Here is an 18,955-nt window from a genome sequence, read left to right as displayed (position 1 = left end):
AAAATTACTGGAGTAAATGTAGTAAATTAAAAAATTCTATACTGGCCACTCAAGTTTACTAGGCTTATTTATGTTTATCTTTGTACTTATTCCATTACCATTCCTCAAAATATTGTATGTACTTTTAATGTAAATGTATTAAGTAAATAAAATTACAATACATACCATATTCCATAAACTGATTTGGAAAACTTAGTTCATGAAATAAATATAGATGTATAGTTGCCATATTTAGGGACCCAAAAATATGATGGAAGCACAAGATTTGCAGAAAATGACATCATTCTGCTGTTCCAAATGTTTTTGAGAAAACACGAAGTATGAAACGAAACACTGCTGCTTATACAAGTTGATCAACCCCATTTATAAAAACATTGCATGCAAGTAACAGATCTTTAACAAAAGGAAAATAATTTTGATATCTCGAATGTAAAATGTAGTATGTAGTATCAAGTACAGCACCTAACAATTTTATTTATGAACACCACAAACACAATACATTGCTCTTTGTGTTGTGTGTATGAGCCAAAGGTATACAACGTGTATCTTCATATATTTAATTATTTAATAAAAAAAAAAGGATGGCTTTGCTTACAGGAGAACCTGCTAAACAAAATATTTTATATTTATACTTGGTTTTACATAACTTTTCTTTTATTACTTGACATGACAGAAGAAACATTATGTTTTTCGAGTGGAGAAAAACTGTTTCCCATTAAACGTCAACAACAAACGCGAAAATTAATAAGGTATTACCCAATCTTTTCTTTTGTTTATAGGTTAGACCAAATGGTATGTGAAGACAAGTTACAATTTATTAACATACATTTAGCCCCATTACTATGTTTTCATTTATTTTAGTTGTTATTACATCTATAAATGTATATATTTTGTAGGTTCTGCCCTGCTTATTCCAAATGATAAAGAGTTGATATACTGCTTTATTTTATACCTACCATGTGTCTTAATGATTTAACAGTGAGTTATTTTAATTTTTGGTTGTATTTACTTAAGTTAGTGATGATCAAATATTCTAATGTATTTTTTTAAATAGTTTTTGAAGCCCAAAATTGTTTCTATGAAAAAAAATCAATAATTCTTAAGAACAGCCTTGTTTTCGGGGTGGGAACTTTAATTTAGTTAAGAGATCGTGATAAGCTCTAGTGGTTTACATCTAAAGAGGCGGTTATTATCCTCTTGCAGATCAAGTGTTTATATGACTATTTAAGAAGAATAAGTTACCAAATTGACACATATGAGCCGACAAAGATTCGAAGTGCTCGCAGAGATTCCTAGAGTTCGCTGATGATGTATCACCTCCTCTCATTTTCCCTTACCGCACCCGTGCTCTCTCTCACAAAAGATGTGATCAGGGACATAGTGAGCCCGGGTCTCCAATGTGGCAGCATGCTACAGAACTGAGGGATATTTGGGACTTAACTCTCAAGTGTTCTGCATGAGGACGGCATGTAAATCTTGAGATTATGTACCTTTCGGAACCACCATGTTGGAAATTTTCTTTCGGCCTACTAGTTTTGATTACAATGGCTTTTGAGGCTAGTGCTCACTTAAACCCGTTTATGAATACCTTGCATTCTATTTGTTTGTGGTTTGCGTCGCTGCTGTCGCTATAGCTTGTGTTACATCGTGCTCTCTAGCAGTTGTCAAGCGGGAGCTAATATTTTTTTAGGGATCATCCTAAGCTTTGTTGTGACGCATTATAAATGTAGGTCATGCTAATTTTGCATGCTTGTGAGATACTCCTCCTTAATTTGTATTGTGTGAGTGGTTTCACTGTCAGTCTAGTTCCATTTTACTTGTGTACGCTAGCGCAAACGTGAGCCTCTTTGTGAGGACATGGTTAAGGCATGCCATGCTACATGACGTTGGTAGATATTACCACAATCATTGGTTATTGTTTTGTAATATGCTTTGTGCATCCGGTCCCACGCTTGTAAACTGACCTTTCTGAGGACGAGGTCTAACTTTGCTTGTTAGATGAGTTTTGTTAAGAGGAGTTAAGGTGTCGGCATGCAAACCCTTCCAAGTCATTGAATCGTTTAGTAATACATTTTCGAACACTCTCTTGTAATGCTATTTTTGTGTTCACTTATTTTTGTGTGGCTTATTTCAGTGCATGTGTTTCTAGCCATGATGTTGCTTCTGCATTCTGTATAGTTTGACTTCGCGCAGGTATCTAATGTTCGTATGGAAAATATCTTGCATGTGATTAATGCTTAACCATTTGTGTTACTGCCTATGCTTAGTTTAGCATGTTTTGGTATCTTCAAGTAACATTATTTTGTAACTTCTTATCAACGTATTGCATACATTTTCATGCCCTTTGGTGTTTGAGAAAGCATTATAACTAGTGATGTGCGAGTCTTGGCATCATCGAGAACGAGTAGAGACAGAAATTTTCTCGATCTCGTCTCGAGATAATTTTTTTGGCTCGGAATTTTCGATAATTTTGTAAACAAGAAATAGGTTAGGTAATATAATATATTGAGGCAGCATTTTGCGTTGCGTTTTGAAATAATTAACATATCTTCAACGTAACGTAGATCGAATAAAATAAAATATACTTGTTACGATAGCAGACCTGCCAACATTCAAATTTAAAAAATCATGAGGTCCTCGATAAAATTTCCAGGCCCATAAATACAGGTTAGATATAAAAAACAACAAATGAGAATCTTTAAATTTAAGTTACATACCTGTGCATATGTTACATGGTCTCTGCTTCAAAATTTATTTCAACAAATTATAGGTTGCAGATTTAATTTAGTTGAACATAATTTAGCGCTGTCGTGTAGTGATCATGCAGGGCCGCAACTAAAAATGATGTAAAATAACATTCTGCTCGTGTAACACTATTATCACTGTTATCTTTAAAAGATTTGTGCAATTGGAGTGCATGACTTGATGTAAGTTTTTGGACATACGCCATTGCTAAGCAATGGCGTATGTCCAAAAACTTACATCAAGTCACTATTATCACTGTTCACAGCAAAATTAATTTTTTTATTGGAAGCAATACACTTCACGTGTTAGTTGTGTTTTTTTGTAGCGACATGTTTCACAATGTCTCCTCTTCCACTATGTGAGATAGAAAAATCAGCACGGCACACGCTACAAAACACAAAATTGCTTCCTTTACGTGACTCGAGTATTGATGGAAACTCGTTACTGTAAGCTTTCCTAAAACTTGTTTTGTAACTTTTACAAACAAAATCTTGGGGCCCCAAAAAATCGTGAGGAAACACTATTTTGGCGTGAGGGCGTGAGATGGACCTTAAAATCGTGAGCCTCACACCAAAATCATGAGAGTTGGCAGGTCTGCGATAGTATACACGATAAATTATTAAAAAGTTAAAAACAAACAACTTCCGTTCACAAGTCACTACATGAAACGGTAAACGTAAACAATGCATTGTGCTGTGGTTATCACATTAAATTACAGAAGAAAATGATTATTTTCTGTTAATAAAACCAAAATTAAAGTTAAAAATAAATCATTTTCGGTATCAATATCAAGTATCAACGTAAAACGGTACGGTAAAAAATAAAAATATAAACATGACTGCAGAATTCTTCCGTGATTGCATTTTGTTTTATGGCTTTAGGTTATACACACGGCCAGCAGTATATAACAAGCAACATGATGTTTAAATTGCGGTCCGTATCGATAGTGACATATCGATAGTGGTGAATGTTCAGACTTTCATGATCAAGTACCGTCCATGGCTCAAGGAAACTGTATAGACTATGGAGTCAATAACTTATGTTTACATATGACAGTAGGCAAATAAACTGTTAAGTGAGTGTAAAGGTAAAGTTGTAATTGCAAACCGAAAACATGTAAAGTTGAGTGCGATGGAGGAAAGTGTTAGTGGTGTGGATAAAAAAGAATGGAAAATGGCCACAATATGGAACTTTTATTTAAAAAAGAAAGAAGGTGGCGAATGTAAATTTTGTAAAAACATTATTAAAACGCCTTCATGATCGACAAGTGGACTTTTGCGGCACTTGAAACAACATCCAGTCGCTGAAAAAGAATTCAACAAAATAACTGCTGAAGAAAAGAAGACTTCTAGTCGACAACTTTCAATGTTTGAGTGTGTTGCAAAAAAACAGAAGCTTTGCATCAGCGATGTGAGGAAAAATCAAATAGACAAAAAAATTGCTATCATGATGGCTTGTGATTTTCAACCTTACAGCATGGTGGATGACCATGGCTTCAGAGGTCTAATCAACGAATTAGAACCTAGCTACGAGATTCCTTCGCGAACAACATTTTCAAGGACGGTTATACCACAGTTGTATCAAGAGGAAAGAACCAAACTGGCTGATGAAATTAGTACAGATGCCATCAATGGTCTAGAGTCGCTTTCTTTCACTGCCGATACATGGTCATCTAGGAGACATGAAAGCTACATTTCGCTTACAGGCCATTACCTAACAGAAGAGTTCAAATTAAAATGCCATATTCTTGGCAATTACCACTTTCCAGGCTCACATACTGCAGATGCAGTACATGCAAAGCTTGTAGGGGCAATGGAAGAATGGAATTTGCCAACTGATCAAGTCCCAGTTTATGTCAACAGACAATGCAAAAAACCTTAAATGTGCCATAAGGAAAACCTTATTTCATCATATTCAGTGTTTTGCACATACACTACAGTTGGCACTGCACGATGCAAAAAATGAACATGATATTACAGCACTTTTGGCATAAGGACAAGCTATTGTTGGCCATTATCGACACAGTAATGTTGCTCGTGAGAGGCTGCATGCACTTCAAGTGAAGCTAAACAAACCTGTTCACGAGCTACTGCCAATGGTGCCAACTAGATGGAATAGTGAATACACCATGCTGTCACGTCTTGAGCAGCAGGTGCCCATTTCTGCTGATTTAGGAGAGAGCATGGCAGTGGAGAACTTCACCTCTAGTGAGTGGAAACTAGCTGCTAGCATTGCACATATTTTGCAACCAATAGATGAGGCCACAACCGAGTTATGTTACTCAAAGTTCCCAACACTGTCATCAAAAATCCCATTGATATATGGAATTGAAGCAATGCTTACAAACTATGTCCAAACAGACCAATGCAAATCTGGTACTGCATTTGCTAAGTCACTGCAAAGAGGTTTAAAATCAAGATTTCCTTCATATTCTTGTGTGAAAGAAGATCTTCTTTCAATGGCGCTTGACCCTAGATTCAAGACTGTGATATTGCAAGACCATGAAAAGTTGTTGTGCACGAAATACATCACTTCACATCAGCAACCTGAAAATGATTATCGTCCTGAACCAGAACTGGAGCAGGTGAGTGAAGCTAAAGAGACTTGCTCACTGTGGTCAAGTTTTGAAGTGTTGAATAAGACATCACAATCATCAGTTAGGACTAAATCATCAAGTCTGGAGGAAGAACTAAAAATATATTTACGTGAAGATGTAATTCCAAGGAACGGTGACCCACTTACCTGGTGGAAAAACAACAAGATATGCTTTCCAGCTCTGGCTAAAGTAGCAAGAAGGTATCTGGCAATACCAGCTACACAAGTTGAAAGCGAACGACTATTTAGTACTGCTGGAAACACTGTGAGCATTAGGCGTGAAAATTTGTTGGCTGAAAATGTTGAACAGCTGGTGTTTTTAAATAGCCGCTTTAGACCTTTAATTAGGCTAGCCCCTAGAGTGTTCTTTCTTTGTAAACTAATGTTTCATTCATCGTAGCAGTGGATACTTGATAAAATTATTGAATAATTATGTATGTTTGTCAGATTATTGAGTTTTACTTTTTTGGATCATATTATCCTGTTAACTAAAGTACAGATTTCTCAATCTCGACTCGATTCTCGAGAATTTTTAAATTGTTTTCTCGATCTCGAATTCAAAAAAGTCTTTCTCGCACATGCCTAATTATAACTGAACTTTTATATCAACATTTTTGAGTCACTATTAAAACAAAGCATACCAAAGACCACTTTTTTTTCCTTATAGTAACTCTAGCTGTGCCGACACGAATCGGCAGAAGCAGATTTTGTCTACATTTAGTTGAATCAGCATTTCTGCCAATTCATGATATGCTTGGTAATTTTTAACTATATAATTGAAAAATGAAAGTGCCTGTTATAACCTAAAAATCCACCGACCCTTTTCATATTTCATACTACTACCTACTTTGAACTCGCAGCATTTCTTAGCTAAACGTGCCAGCCGTTAAATATCAAACTAACATCCTATGTTTTAATAATGTTCTTGAATCCAATACATTGTAAATAAATATATAACCAGCACAGTAAAGTTAGGTAAGAACAAAAACTTGCTTTATTTGAAGCATGGCTATCATTACAAACAACAGAACTGAACTGAACAGCTTGAACTGCAAAGAAATGTTTGTAATATGGTGAAGGAGACATTTTTAAAATACTTACATAAAGTTTTTCAAATTGAATAAAACAAATAATAACCAAATAATATAGGACTTCACATAACATAAATTACTTTAACTGTTTCCCGTGCAAAGCAACTACATGAAATGAATTTCTGTAAAAAATTTTGATACCGTAAATTTTGGCCGCCGCATGCGTAAAGATGGTATTGGAATTTCTGTTCTTGAATTGTAAACATGTGCAAAGTGTCACAATTTCGCGAATTTTAAATTATTTCTCTAAACTTTGTATTTTGTGAATCCATATATTTTATAGTTACCTATTATTAAATCGTAATTTATGTAATTACATATTCAATAATTAAATTTTCCAGCCTCAAATAGTAAATTCATGTTATGTCGTCCACAAACAAATGAAAACAAGCTAAAAATACAAGTTAATAAAAGAGAGGTTATGTTCCATTTAACTAAAATACATGTGCATTTGCATTGCATGCTTTTCTTAGAATGAGTTATTTTGGGTAAATCAGTAAATTTATAAAAATATTTTAATCAAAATGTGTTTTCTTCTGTATCGGTTCAGAATTGGTGAATTGGCAACAGTTGTATCGGCATATTGGAAAAATTTTGTGAATAGGTACAGCGTACAGCTCTAATAGTACCATTGTATTGGACTGCATCCTGTAATCGTGTTTCATATATCGAAAGGGGATTACAATTGTGAATTTTTCTCCACAGCAATAGGGTTCAGGCGGGGGTCTAAAACAGTTGCTGAGGGAACCCCTCCAAACGCCGCTGTTTCACAGAAAAACATTTATTACTTTATTGCTAAACAATTCCCTTAGATACCCTTTTACTTGACATCTGTTACAATATAGTGGTTGATGAAGCACTACTTATTTGCACTGATGAAGAAACTAGGTAAGTAGCTCTACTTAAAAGTTATTAATCCTGTCACACATGAAACAGTTATTTATAGCTTGTTTAATTATTGTATTATTTTCAAAGACTACTAAAAAAACTCATGAGTTTGTCAGTTGCCACTGCACAAGGAACCAATTTCCATGCTGATACTCACCTCCTGGCATGAAAAAGCAATAATCTCAAGTGTTTATAAGCAATAGTAACAAACATTAGAAGTTATAAACCAATATTAACTTATTAAACATCTTTTACAGAATTTATGATTTTAGAAACTCAATGTTCATGCAAATAATTTATTTTCCAATCTAAGAAATGTTAAAACAGATTTACATTTATTTCAATTGTATTAATAACTTTAGATTGATAGAACCCTAAATCATTACTATTTGTCACTCAAACAGTCAAAAAACTTAAAACTCTAAAAATGATTCTGTCTGCTACATGTAAAGTCTTGAATAATTTTTGCAACAAAGTGTCCCTCATTCCCCTTTTGTAAAAGTTACACTCCCCCACATGGTTCAGATTCCATTCAGGTGTGAACAACCACCTGCTGCTAAAGTGGTATTAATGTGTGTGTTGTGTGAAGGGAAAAAAAACACAAACATATATAAACACACACACATATACAAATAAAAACACACACAAGACCCCCACAGCTGAGTTAACTTACTGTAATGTGGCAGGTAGTGTGCGACGAGTAATGGAGCCAAACGTTAAGTATAGGATTAGTAATAACATGATTCTTAGCAAAGAGAGAGAAATAATTAGTAAAGTAGTATCAATCTATGATCAAGAAGGTTAAAAAATGCTTTTCGATTCCTATTCACAAAGCAAAGGAACGTGCTGCAAATAATCCAGATGTAAGCAAAGCAACAGTGATGCGTATTTGGAACCGCATACAACACCAGGGAAAAAGAGGTAAGCCATGCATTTAACACATGTGTAATGTACATCAGTCATGTTAAAAAAAAGTGTATTTATCATCGGTTATGTTACGTGTACAAAATATAACGGATGTGCCTATGTTTATTTTTTTATTATTAAGATTCCTAAGGCGTAATTTCTTTATGTGCAGGCCATGAAAAAAACACAAGATTGAAATTGACAGCTTGATAAACGTGTCATAAGAGACACAATTCAGGAATTCTATGTGGTTGAAAAAATGTCCTCACAGTACACAAACTGATTCCCATATCAAAGGAAAAGATAGGTTGGCATTGGAGCCCTATGTGGCTCAAGAGATTATTGTGAAGTAGGTTTACCTTCATGAGTCTTGGGTGGATACTAATTTCACATTCTAGAAATGCTGGCAACGCAAAAATGACGTAATGGTAGTAACTAAAGGAAAAGCAACCAAGAGGCTAATGTTGGTTCATATTGGTTCAAGAAGTGGATTTCTCCCATGAGGATTAATGATGTACAAATCAGGTACGACAGTCGGAGATTATCACAGGGAAATGAATGCTAATAATTGTGTAAAATGGCCGTACGAACGTGTTCCACAAAACTTGCCGCCATCTTCTGCTGTAGTAATGGACAATGTGCCATATCACTCCAAACAAGACGATAAGCCTCCTTCGAAATACAATACAAAAAACCAAATGCATATATAGTGTGTTGATGGAACTAGTAGAAAAACACAAACCAAAGAGGAAAATATTTCGGGTTGATCAACTTTTAAAAAATGCAGGACATAATGTCATACGACTCCCACCATACATGTGTGAGTTCAACTCTATTGAATTAGCGTGGGCAAAAATAAAGAGGTGCATTCGGGAATGTAATACCGTGGGAGAGTTTTCCATGTAAGCATTTCAGACGCACACATTGGATGCTGTTAACTCCGTAACAAAGGATGACTGGGTAGGCTACTTTTCAATCAATTAGGAAAAAAATAAGATGAATTCTGGAAGAGGGTTTGCATAATAGACATGGCAATGTTTCAGTTCTTAAATTTACATGACGACAGTGATGATAACGAATCCCTTAATCAACAAGTAACAGTGTAACGAACAACAGTGATGAAAATAGTGATCCTGACAGTGCTACATCATGTTTGGCTCAGTCTTAGTAAAAGCTGGTATTTACCGTGTTTTATCGCATAATTGTCGTACATTTTATACTAAAATCAAGTTTCAAAAGTAGGGGTGTATCTTTTATGAGAAAATTTTTTTTTTGATAGGTAAAGTTATTGATAAAAACAAAACCCACTCATGGAAAGTACGTTTATTTAAAAAGTAGAGTATAGAGAAGCCCGCCAAACAATTTAAATTAATAAGTAATGCAACAAAAACCTTTCTTCAACTTTAAATAGAAAAACGTAATCCGTAACCCGAATACGAGCCTGAACTAACGCATAACTATTTTCATAGTACACACTTACCACAAAAGAGTGCGGACTAATGTAGTTAACTCGGCGCGCGTTGCATGAATCGGTGAGATATCAATATTGATATCGATATTCTACTACATGTGCGCGCTTTATACAGGAAGCAACATAACTAGGGCCCCCCTTTCATGGTAAATAAAATTAACAGATTTCGTCATAAAAAAATCTTGATTTCGTCATAAAAATAGTCTCATTTCGTCATAAAAAACTGCTCTCTAAAATCATGGGAAAAAATGAAAAAATACAAAACCAATACATAAAAATATAAACCATACTACAATCATAATCCTTAAATTATACTAGTGATTTTGAGTTCCATAAAAGTAATTTTAACACTATCAGAGTTTAAAAATCATTAAAAGAATAGCCCTATGTACATGAATCAAAAAACATGTTTTTTCCAGAATTGACAATTCAGTCCAAGTTCATTTGTTCACCATTTTATATTTTACTGCCAAAATATGACACCATTAGTTCAGAATTTTCAGGTTTCAAACTTCGTCTTTTATCTGAGAAAATGTCGGAGTATGCAGAAAAACATCTTTCAGAGTCAACATTAGATGCAGGTATCTATACAGCTTTCAGTGCATTGCTTGCAAAAACTGGATGGTCAATTTTCAAAGCGAGAAGAATTGGAATAATGTCAACACTGCCTTCACAATTTTTTACTTTCTCAGCCACTATTTCTTTGAATACTAAATATCCTTCCAAACATTCTCTGTCTGGGATGGTTGAAACAAATGGAAGAAAATTTCCTGCCTTGGCCAAATCTTTATTCACTTCATTTAACATTACATCACGTGGGTTAAACAGCTGTCCTAATTTTTTGAAAAATAGTTTGGAAGGATCTTCAGCAATCAATTTCAACAATTTGGTTTGTGATTTCAACCCACATGACTGAAATTGGGACTTAAGCAACCCTTGTTTCACATCTGACAATGACTTAAGACATGTGGCTGTTTTCAAGCCAAACTGAAAACCTTCCAACAGTTGAAAGCTTTTTGATAAATCGGCAAGCTTTCCACCGATCAAGTGAGCCATGGCGTAGTTTGATCCCTCCAGCTGTTTGGTCAGTTCAACCAAAGCACATCCATGTTCTACAAGAAACTGAGCTTGGCACTGAATAACACTGATCTCTTCCCTTGACAAGTCTGCAAAATACTTCAAAGCTTCAGACTCTACTTCTAGTGATTTCAGGTAGGTCACCAAGTCACCAATGTATGTGTTTACATATCCCACAGCTTCGAACCATGAGCCCCACCTGGTAAGAACTGGAGTTGGAAACAAAATATGTGGTTTTTCTTGGCTAGGATACTGCTCTTTCAGAAAACATAAATATCTGTATTTCCTTTTGCGTGTGTTCAGAAATGCAGCTTTTGTTTTGCTTACAAAAAGTGTTCAACTCTGGCAGGGACTGGGGCCAAATATTTTGTACAATGTTAAGTTTGTGACTCCAACACTGTATGTGAAGGACATTCTTATCCTCGGATGAAAGAATAACTTGCAAAGAATTTACACACTTTGTCATGTAACGTGCTCTGTCAGACACTATTGCAACTACTCTGGTATTTTGTCAGTTCTTCCAGAATTGCTCGTGAGCACCCACTCACATCTGCATTCTCCAGAACTTTTACTCCACCCACAAGAAGAGTTTGCTTGTCTGCTGATTGCAATGTTTTTATAAGGACCACAAAAACACACTGTCCCTATTTATCAGTGGTCTCATCACATAGAATCGCTACATCCTGATCTTTGATAGATTCCCGCCACTCTTCTTCAGCCACTGCTTGGATTTTAGGTACATAGGTCTCACGCAAGGTTTTTACGCATGGTAACTGCCCTCCGCCTGTAAACAAATATGTTTTAAAACAATAAAATATGGCCAGGGAGGGTGAAAGAACAGAACCAAAACTAAACAATCAAAATATATATTTGTACAGCAAAACAGCCTTACCTGGAACAAATGTTTCCACGAAACTTTTTATTGCAGGATTGCCTAGTTTCTCCAAAGGAATGTTTGCTTCCATGAAGGCCTTTGTCAAAGAAGTGACAAATATGTCTTTGTCAACCTTGGTCTTCTTGGCCAACTGAAAGCTGTCTCCTACAGATATTTGTCTCTTGCTCGTGCTGGCTTGAGATGCCGAGGATGCTTTTTTTTGTTTGTGCACTAAACTATCACGGACATGCTTGATGCAAGTGTCTTTGCGAGCCCATTCAATTTTTACGTTACAAAACTTGCACATCAATATTTTATTAAGTTTATCAAAAACGTAGAAGCCTTCACTTTCAAATTCGAGTGCACGATCGAAAACAGTCACTACTTTAGGCATTTTGAACATACAAGGCTTACATTTACACAAAATCTCTTTTATACGAAAGCATCACGATCTATGTAAACAATAACGTAAGACACATTTGCCATGCCTTTGTTCTTATTCTCCTCGTGGCATGGCCGTAGTAGTAATCTGTGCAGCCAGAGATTAACTCACACGTTTTACAAAACTTTTTCGCAGGCGGTAGTTTCATTTTAAGGGATCGATTCTTATATTAAATAAACCGTAAATGGGACCGAGTCGTATGGAAATGTTAAACTGATGAAATACAGGAAGAAAACTATGATTTTAAGCGTAAACGTGATAGCGAAGTATACAACTCGATTCTAGAATCGATACTTTCGAACTCAAAACGACTTGCAAAAGTCGTATTCATACAGTTGCTACCGAAGCCATTATGTTCGTTTTGATACATGTACGAAGACGAAAAGTGGTTAATAAAGTAGTCTTTAAGTGGGAAATTTGTGTTTAGGAATCTGTACTGATTTTAAAATGTTGTCTATGTTGTTATTAATTTAATTGACCTTTCCGGTCAAAAAATCGTGTACAATTAAAGCAGATTTCGGGTCAATTTCGCGAAAAGGGTTTTTTGTGTGGAATTTTGTGTTTTAATTAAAATTGCTAACATTTCGCGTTATTTCGCTTTATTTCGCGGTTCGCGAAAATTTCAGTGCCCTAAACATAACCAAACATGAATGATTTCAACTAGCGCTGGCTACATTTTTATAAGCGGTACACCGCGACGACGCAGCCGAACAGATAAATTTATAACGTTTAAAAACATCTTTAAAAGAAAATTTTAACATCAGACAACTTCACATTTCTGTTAATTAAATAAGGTGGAAATGTCCAAATAAATATTAGATTTATACTTTAAAATAAATAATTTTATACGGAAAAAAAAAAATCTACCCAGAGCGTTTGGAATCTAATAACGGGACCAAAAACATAAAGGAACGTTTAAGCGAGAGAATTTTTTTATCCAATTTGAACTCCCTAAAATATTGGTGTGACGATTATGCAATAAAACAGGGTATTCTCTGACTTATCCAGATCTGGTAACATTTTAATGTTTTTGTATCGCCTCGTTTCGTATGACTGAGAAGTGCCATTATTCCACTCTTGGTTTACATGAGCTGTGGATAAAACCAATACTACCTTCACTGGGGTGAGTTTCCATGCTTCAGTCAAGTTTTCTTTATAATTACTTCATGTTAGAATTATTAGTGTCTATTTACATGTGTTCAATGTAACATGCCATTATTCCTCTTTTTACATTTTCATATACACAAAAACAGCACTTTCATAACTGCGCTGTATATTTTTAAAACGCCTAATATACAACCGAGCCGTGCCGAGTTCCCCTGTCGCCGCTTCGTTCTGCCGATACATGCCGAGCAAGGTTTTTTGTTCTCAGAACTATAGAATGCAGCTCGCTACTTTCATGGTCACTACAGTATGTGTAACTGTAGTTTACTACAATGCAATATACATACGTAATTCATGAACTTATATTTCAGGTGTCACTTAACAATCTACTCTGAATTGTTTACACCATTAATAAGTGAACCTTCTTAAAAGCACAGTAAACAAATACATACAACACATATGTATATTTCAAAACAATTCAATTCAATACATATGTTGTATAATGAATGATCAATGATATCTTGTATTCCAAATCTCAGTGTAATATAAACGAAAAACTGATAATTGATAACCATACAAACTCTTACCAAGGAAATGAATGAAGTGATCAGTACATAAAATAAAAATTAACTTAATTTTAAAATTATTCTATGTAAGCAGTGGTATTGAAAAGAATTTATAACAATAATATTATGGTGAAGATGAAAAATCAGGTTGAAGAAGTTTATTATTTTAAAAAATGTTGGTTTAATGTAGATTCCAACTAAATAAATAGCGAAGGCATTACGAAGAACACAAATCTCAAACAAATATTTCTGGTTGCAATTTTGATGAAGCACATTAAGAACTTTAGATGATTTAAAATATTTACACAGTTCTTTGGCTTTGCAAGTTAATAGATTCCAGGTCGGTAGCACATGTACCAATACCTAGGGACACCTGTATTTCGCGATTTCATTTCATGTCAAGGTATTTCACAAAACACTGTAGCTTTTTCTAAGAGTCATGGCAAATTGTGAGGGTGCAGCAGTGCGGTGACCACATTCTCATTGGCCCCGTCAAGAGCGGGACGACACCTCTCACCGACCTCAGCCAATAACCACAGGAGAAAAGCTACAGTATTTTGTGAAATACCTTGACACGAAATGTATTCGCGAAATACAGGTGTCCCTACCAATACCCAATGAAGACATATTAGACTCATAGCAGATTTTCCAATATGGACTATCCTACACCAGCAAACATTCTCGCACTGAATTTAACACTTTCAATAAGGCCTAATTTAGTGTCTTCAGACAGGAATGATCTAAAAGATGAAACACTGAAGGCTGCTCTGGCAGTACTGGGAGCCCATTGAATTTTTGAATTCTCCGTCAGGACTTGACATCACACACAATTCGAGACTTACCCTTCCCTTGGTGATGTGTGTACTTTTCCCTCCTCATGTTGCCTAGCAACGCGTTCCCCCTTGCACATGAGCAGGATAACTTTATCTGATTAATTACTGTTTACCAGCAAGCTTGGATTTTCTCCTGTAGGTAGCCTCCAAGGAACAAACATGTAAATTGAGAGCTGTAATTTATTTAAACCAATATGGTAGTTGTGTTATGGTACATGGGCTGCGTATTACTGTGTTGAACTTAAGAATATTTTCCCTCATTCTAAATTTTGTTTCAAACTGCCATTCTAAATTGTTTAGTTGTAATGTAATACTGGCTTTTAATGGCATTGTGTTTCTGCCCATTTAGTGAATGGACAGCTCTTAAGCCCACGCCCAAGCCACTTGTTTCACAAAGCACAAGTTCACGCCTCAGAAAAAAAACATTTTGCTCAAGCGATGGAACTTAACTTGTTAGGACTATGTTCCCAACTGCAAAAAGTGAATGAAAATGTAAATTTTGGATAATATTGTAGTCTATTCTTGTAAGGATGTTAATCATTGATCTTGGACCTGTGTACAGTCCAGAGTAACGTATTAGCTAGTCGTGTGACAAGACGCATTAAAGAAATTCTTGTATGATTACACGCGTGAGTTTGCTGCTTCCCATGCAGAGTACAACAAGGCTCTGATTAAGTGCGAGTTCTAGGTCCTTGTTTATTCAGTATTCAATGAATTGGCTGTACACTGCGCACAGGATTGTGCAAGTGTGTTTGCAATTTAAACTCCGCAACGGAGTATTAGTCTTTGTAACTATTGTCTTGTGTATGTGACGAAAGTGACGAAATGTACATTAACCTTAGTCAAGACACGGAGTTTGCACGTACAAATTGTAACGCAGCAGTGCTTTTTATAATTTCAGTAATGAGTTTTGTGAATGGTAATATTTTGTGGAATTTCTGTATTTATTGACTGATTTCAGTCTTCTTAACTTTGAGTTTGTAACACACCATGCAAGCGAGCATTCTGTGTAGGCACTGACATTTTTTTGTTGTTATAGTAAAACATAGTTTTTTCTACTTTTGTATTTATTTTGCCTTGTAATTGTAATGTATAAGAAAGTTGTGTGTTTGTTTGTGTGTGTGCTTGACACATAAAGGCTTCTTTTCAATGTTGTAAACTTTTCACAGACACAAAACTAGCCTACAGTTATGTCTTCTACCATGTTTTTTTTTAACTAGCTTGATACTTGTTTGCACAGAGTTGAAGCTAGTTTTGAGGCAGCCGCTAATAGGTATTTAAAACCACAATGTATTAACAGACTCTTTAAATAGCCGATCTGATTTAATCAGCATTGCCGAGAAACAATGGTATGCCGCCATTATTAAAGAGGAACCACTCTCGTAATCTCCATTTTCCATATTAACAATATTTAAAAAATTTTAAAGTTCAAACAATTTAATATTTAAACCCTTCAAATTTCAAACACTGATGTTGTCAAGGCGTCCAGCCAATCAGAACAGTGAAACCTTGAACAAAATAACCATTTCAAAAATTCCCAAATTTAAAATAAATAGTCACGCTTTTCTTTGCTGCACATATATCAAAGTTTTCAAATTAACAAAATTACAATAACACTCAAATTATCACATGAGCTGACAGTCATCAAAGATTTGCTCCGTGTTGCTGTCAAAAGTGATATAAGGAAAATTCATATATGCCGCTATCAAACAAAATAAATGCAATGGATCGGCAAACACTGCATGCTTGTGTGTACACTCTTACCTGAACATTTTTGAAACCAACCTCATAAAAATGTAAATTCCCTTAAATGTGCATGATCAAATGCAAATACAGCCACATTTACACCCTGTCAAGTTGGCTCACATCGGAAAAAACAGTTTCACTAATTAACATTCTAATTAAAGTGCTACTTTAAACATGGCTCGTCACTTAAATATTTTTTTTCCCCATTTTTATTTATGAAGTGTAGAGTAAAATTTGGTGTAAAAGTAATATTTTTAATACTTGTGACAATTTGACAGTTTTGTGCAAATATTGTGTTTGCCACTTGGTGGAGGGCTTCCAAAAACATTCAATTGAAAACAAACCAGCTGTATTTTTATTTACGTTTAAAAAAGAGGGAGTAATCCAAATGGAAAATAAAACTCCACCAAAGCACAGCTGAAAAAACACCTACAAATTTCCTCTGCAGGCAACATAGCATACAGTACGTGAAACCCCGGATAGTGAAAAAAAAACATAAGACTATGAGATGTTATTAGTTAATGTAAGTGAAATATTTCAAGTTAAAACAATAAGATTCAAACCTGTACATTATTTCCTGTAAAGCACGCCAGCTGTTTGTAGAGTAAAAAAAAAGCATTTAATTTACAAAACTAAGTACAACACAGTTATCAGTAAGCGAAGGTGAATGTGTACTTGAAAGAGCATCACCTCTTTGGAGAGGCGCGTGAAGAGGTCGCCTCCCCGCAGGAAGTCCAGGATGAGGTAGAGCTTGCCCTCCGTCTGGAAGGCATAGTGCAGCTTCACGATGAACGGGTGCTGCACGTCCACCAGGATGTTGCGCTCCGTCTTGGTGCGCATGCGATCCCTCACTGCAACCACGCGTGATGCGACCCTTCACTTACAGTAATCAAGGAACACTGCAAATTGTTATCGTCAACATTTTAGCTTCCAGTTTATACAGAAATCGGGTCTTGATTAAATTCTTTATCTAATATGCATCTAATATTGTGTTCCAATACTTTATTTAGCTTTAGTAACATCTAAATCAAAATAATAATCTTTTATCAGCAATAAAATTAAGAAATCTGACACTTATGAACTAGAAAACTAACAAAACAAATTATTTAAAATATAATTATTCAAAAATGCTACCTACAACCTAGCCTAGGTTTCTTTTCTGAAAGTAGATAACTATTATAAATACTTTTTGTTTGTAACTGCTATATTTGTAAACTTAAATGGAAATACTTCCTTCATAACACTGGACTCGAAGAGTCCCTCAGTTTAATAGTCGTTTACAATCATTATTTTGCAAGCTTCACACCAATAATGATACTATTAGTATTTATACATCAACTGCCAACTTCAATAAATAAGATGAAACGTACATTTTTTTATAACCAACACTGAATAAAAATTGTGTACTATTCTTTACCAAAAAAATTTTCTTAGGCTCTTTATCTTAAATTATTTAAAACTAATATTTAAATTTTTTTTTTTAATTTTTTAAATTTTTTTCCAGTTGTACATTAACTAATACTAACATTAACTATGCATTAACTATTGTATTCTAATCTTATACTTAATTTTTTGTTTCGTTTACACGTTTTACCACTGTTCTACGAGTCAGTGTATGTGAGATTGCCTTTAGTATGTGTGTTGTGCCTGCCTTAAAAATGTTTTCCCGACTGTTGGTAGACATGTAACAAATAAAAATAAATAAATTGCTGTATATATCTATTGTTTGTTTTGAAATGTAGGAAAAGCTTTTAACATTAAATAACTGAATGCAATTTTTGAAGAAGAAAAAAAAATCACTTAAAAAAAAAAAAACAGAAATACTACTATTCACAACCAAGAATCGTAAATCAAGAGTAAAATAAGAAGTGTAAAGATGAGTGCACATTCGCTGAAAACTGCCTGCTGGAACAACCTACTTATAAGAGAATAAATTAATTACAAATGATTACTATGATTGTCACTTGCTCCCTGCTTTCAGCCTCATCTATCCAACAGTTCTTTCTGCCTGGTTCCAAACTTGTTTATTGATCTATGTCATCAACCATGTTTCTTCATTACGTAGCTCAGATTAAGTATGTAATTCTCTTTCCACTTCTCAGTTGAAAATTCTTTTTGGTCATCGTGTAACTGGCATCCGTAACAAGACACTACTTAACATTTCCATATTCTACATGGCTGCATACGTAGCTCACTCACATTAAGTAATTTACATTTCAATAAGTTTGTAATGGAATCAATTAATGAGATATTAGAAAGGAATCCAAATTATAACATCTCCTTTATTTTTTCTAACATCTCATGAATTCTTGCTATCTAAAGACTGGAATGCAAACAAATCTTCCTTGTACCACCCCTGCCCCCACCCAACCTTTGTTTTAGACAATCTGATAATGCTTGACTTCTTTACTTCACATGTTAAAATGCTTTCAACAGAAGTACTTGCTCATTTTCTTACCTAACGTAACATTCGTATTACATAAGAAATGCCCGCAACAGCCACAGTGAAAATATGAACCATAATTATCGGCGTATAAGATGAGGATTTTATGATTTATGGACTTTTTAAGATCTTAGAATTGCTACTTGTCTTGTGTAACAAGTCGTACAGGAGCAT

The 18,955-nt window shown here is 34.8% G+C and overlaps 1 protein-coding gene across 8 annotated transcripts in view; it reads right to left on the bottom strand.

Moving 5' to 3' along the window:
• The window catches only part of LOC134537948 (ribosomal protein S6 kinase 2 beta), a 146,767-nt gene that overhangs the window by 93,243 nt on the left and 34,569 nt on the right, over positions 1-18,955 (bottom strand). For all 8 annotated transcript variants that reach the window (XM_063378949.1, XM_063378947.1, XM_063378950.1 and 5 more), the window contains one exon: positions 17,029-17,189. In XM_063378949.1, the coding sequence (XP_063235019.1) occupies positions 17,029-17,189 (161 nt within the window). The remainder of the gene's footprint in view (positions 1-17,028; positions 17,190-18,955) is intronic.

This window comes from Bacillus rossius, chromosome 12 (assembly GCF_032445375.1).
Source record: "Bacillus rossius redtenbacheri isolate Brsri chromosome 12, Brsri_v3, whole genome shotgun sequence".
NCBI lineage: Eukaryota > Metazoa > Arthropoda > Insecta > Phasmatodea > Bacillidae > Bacillus > Bacillus rossius.
This window is presented reverse-complemented; position numbering and strand designations above follow the sequence as displayed.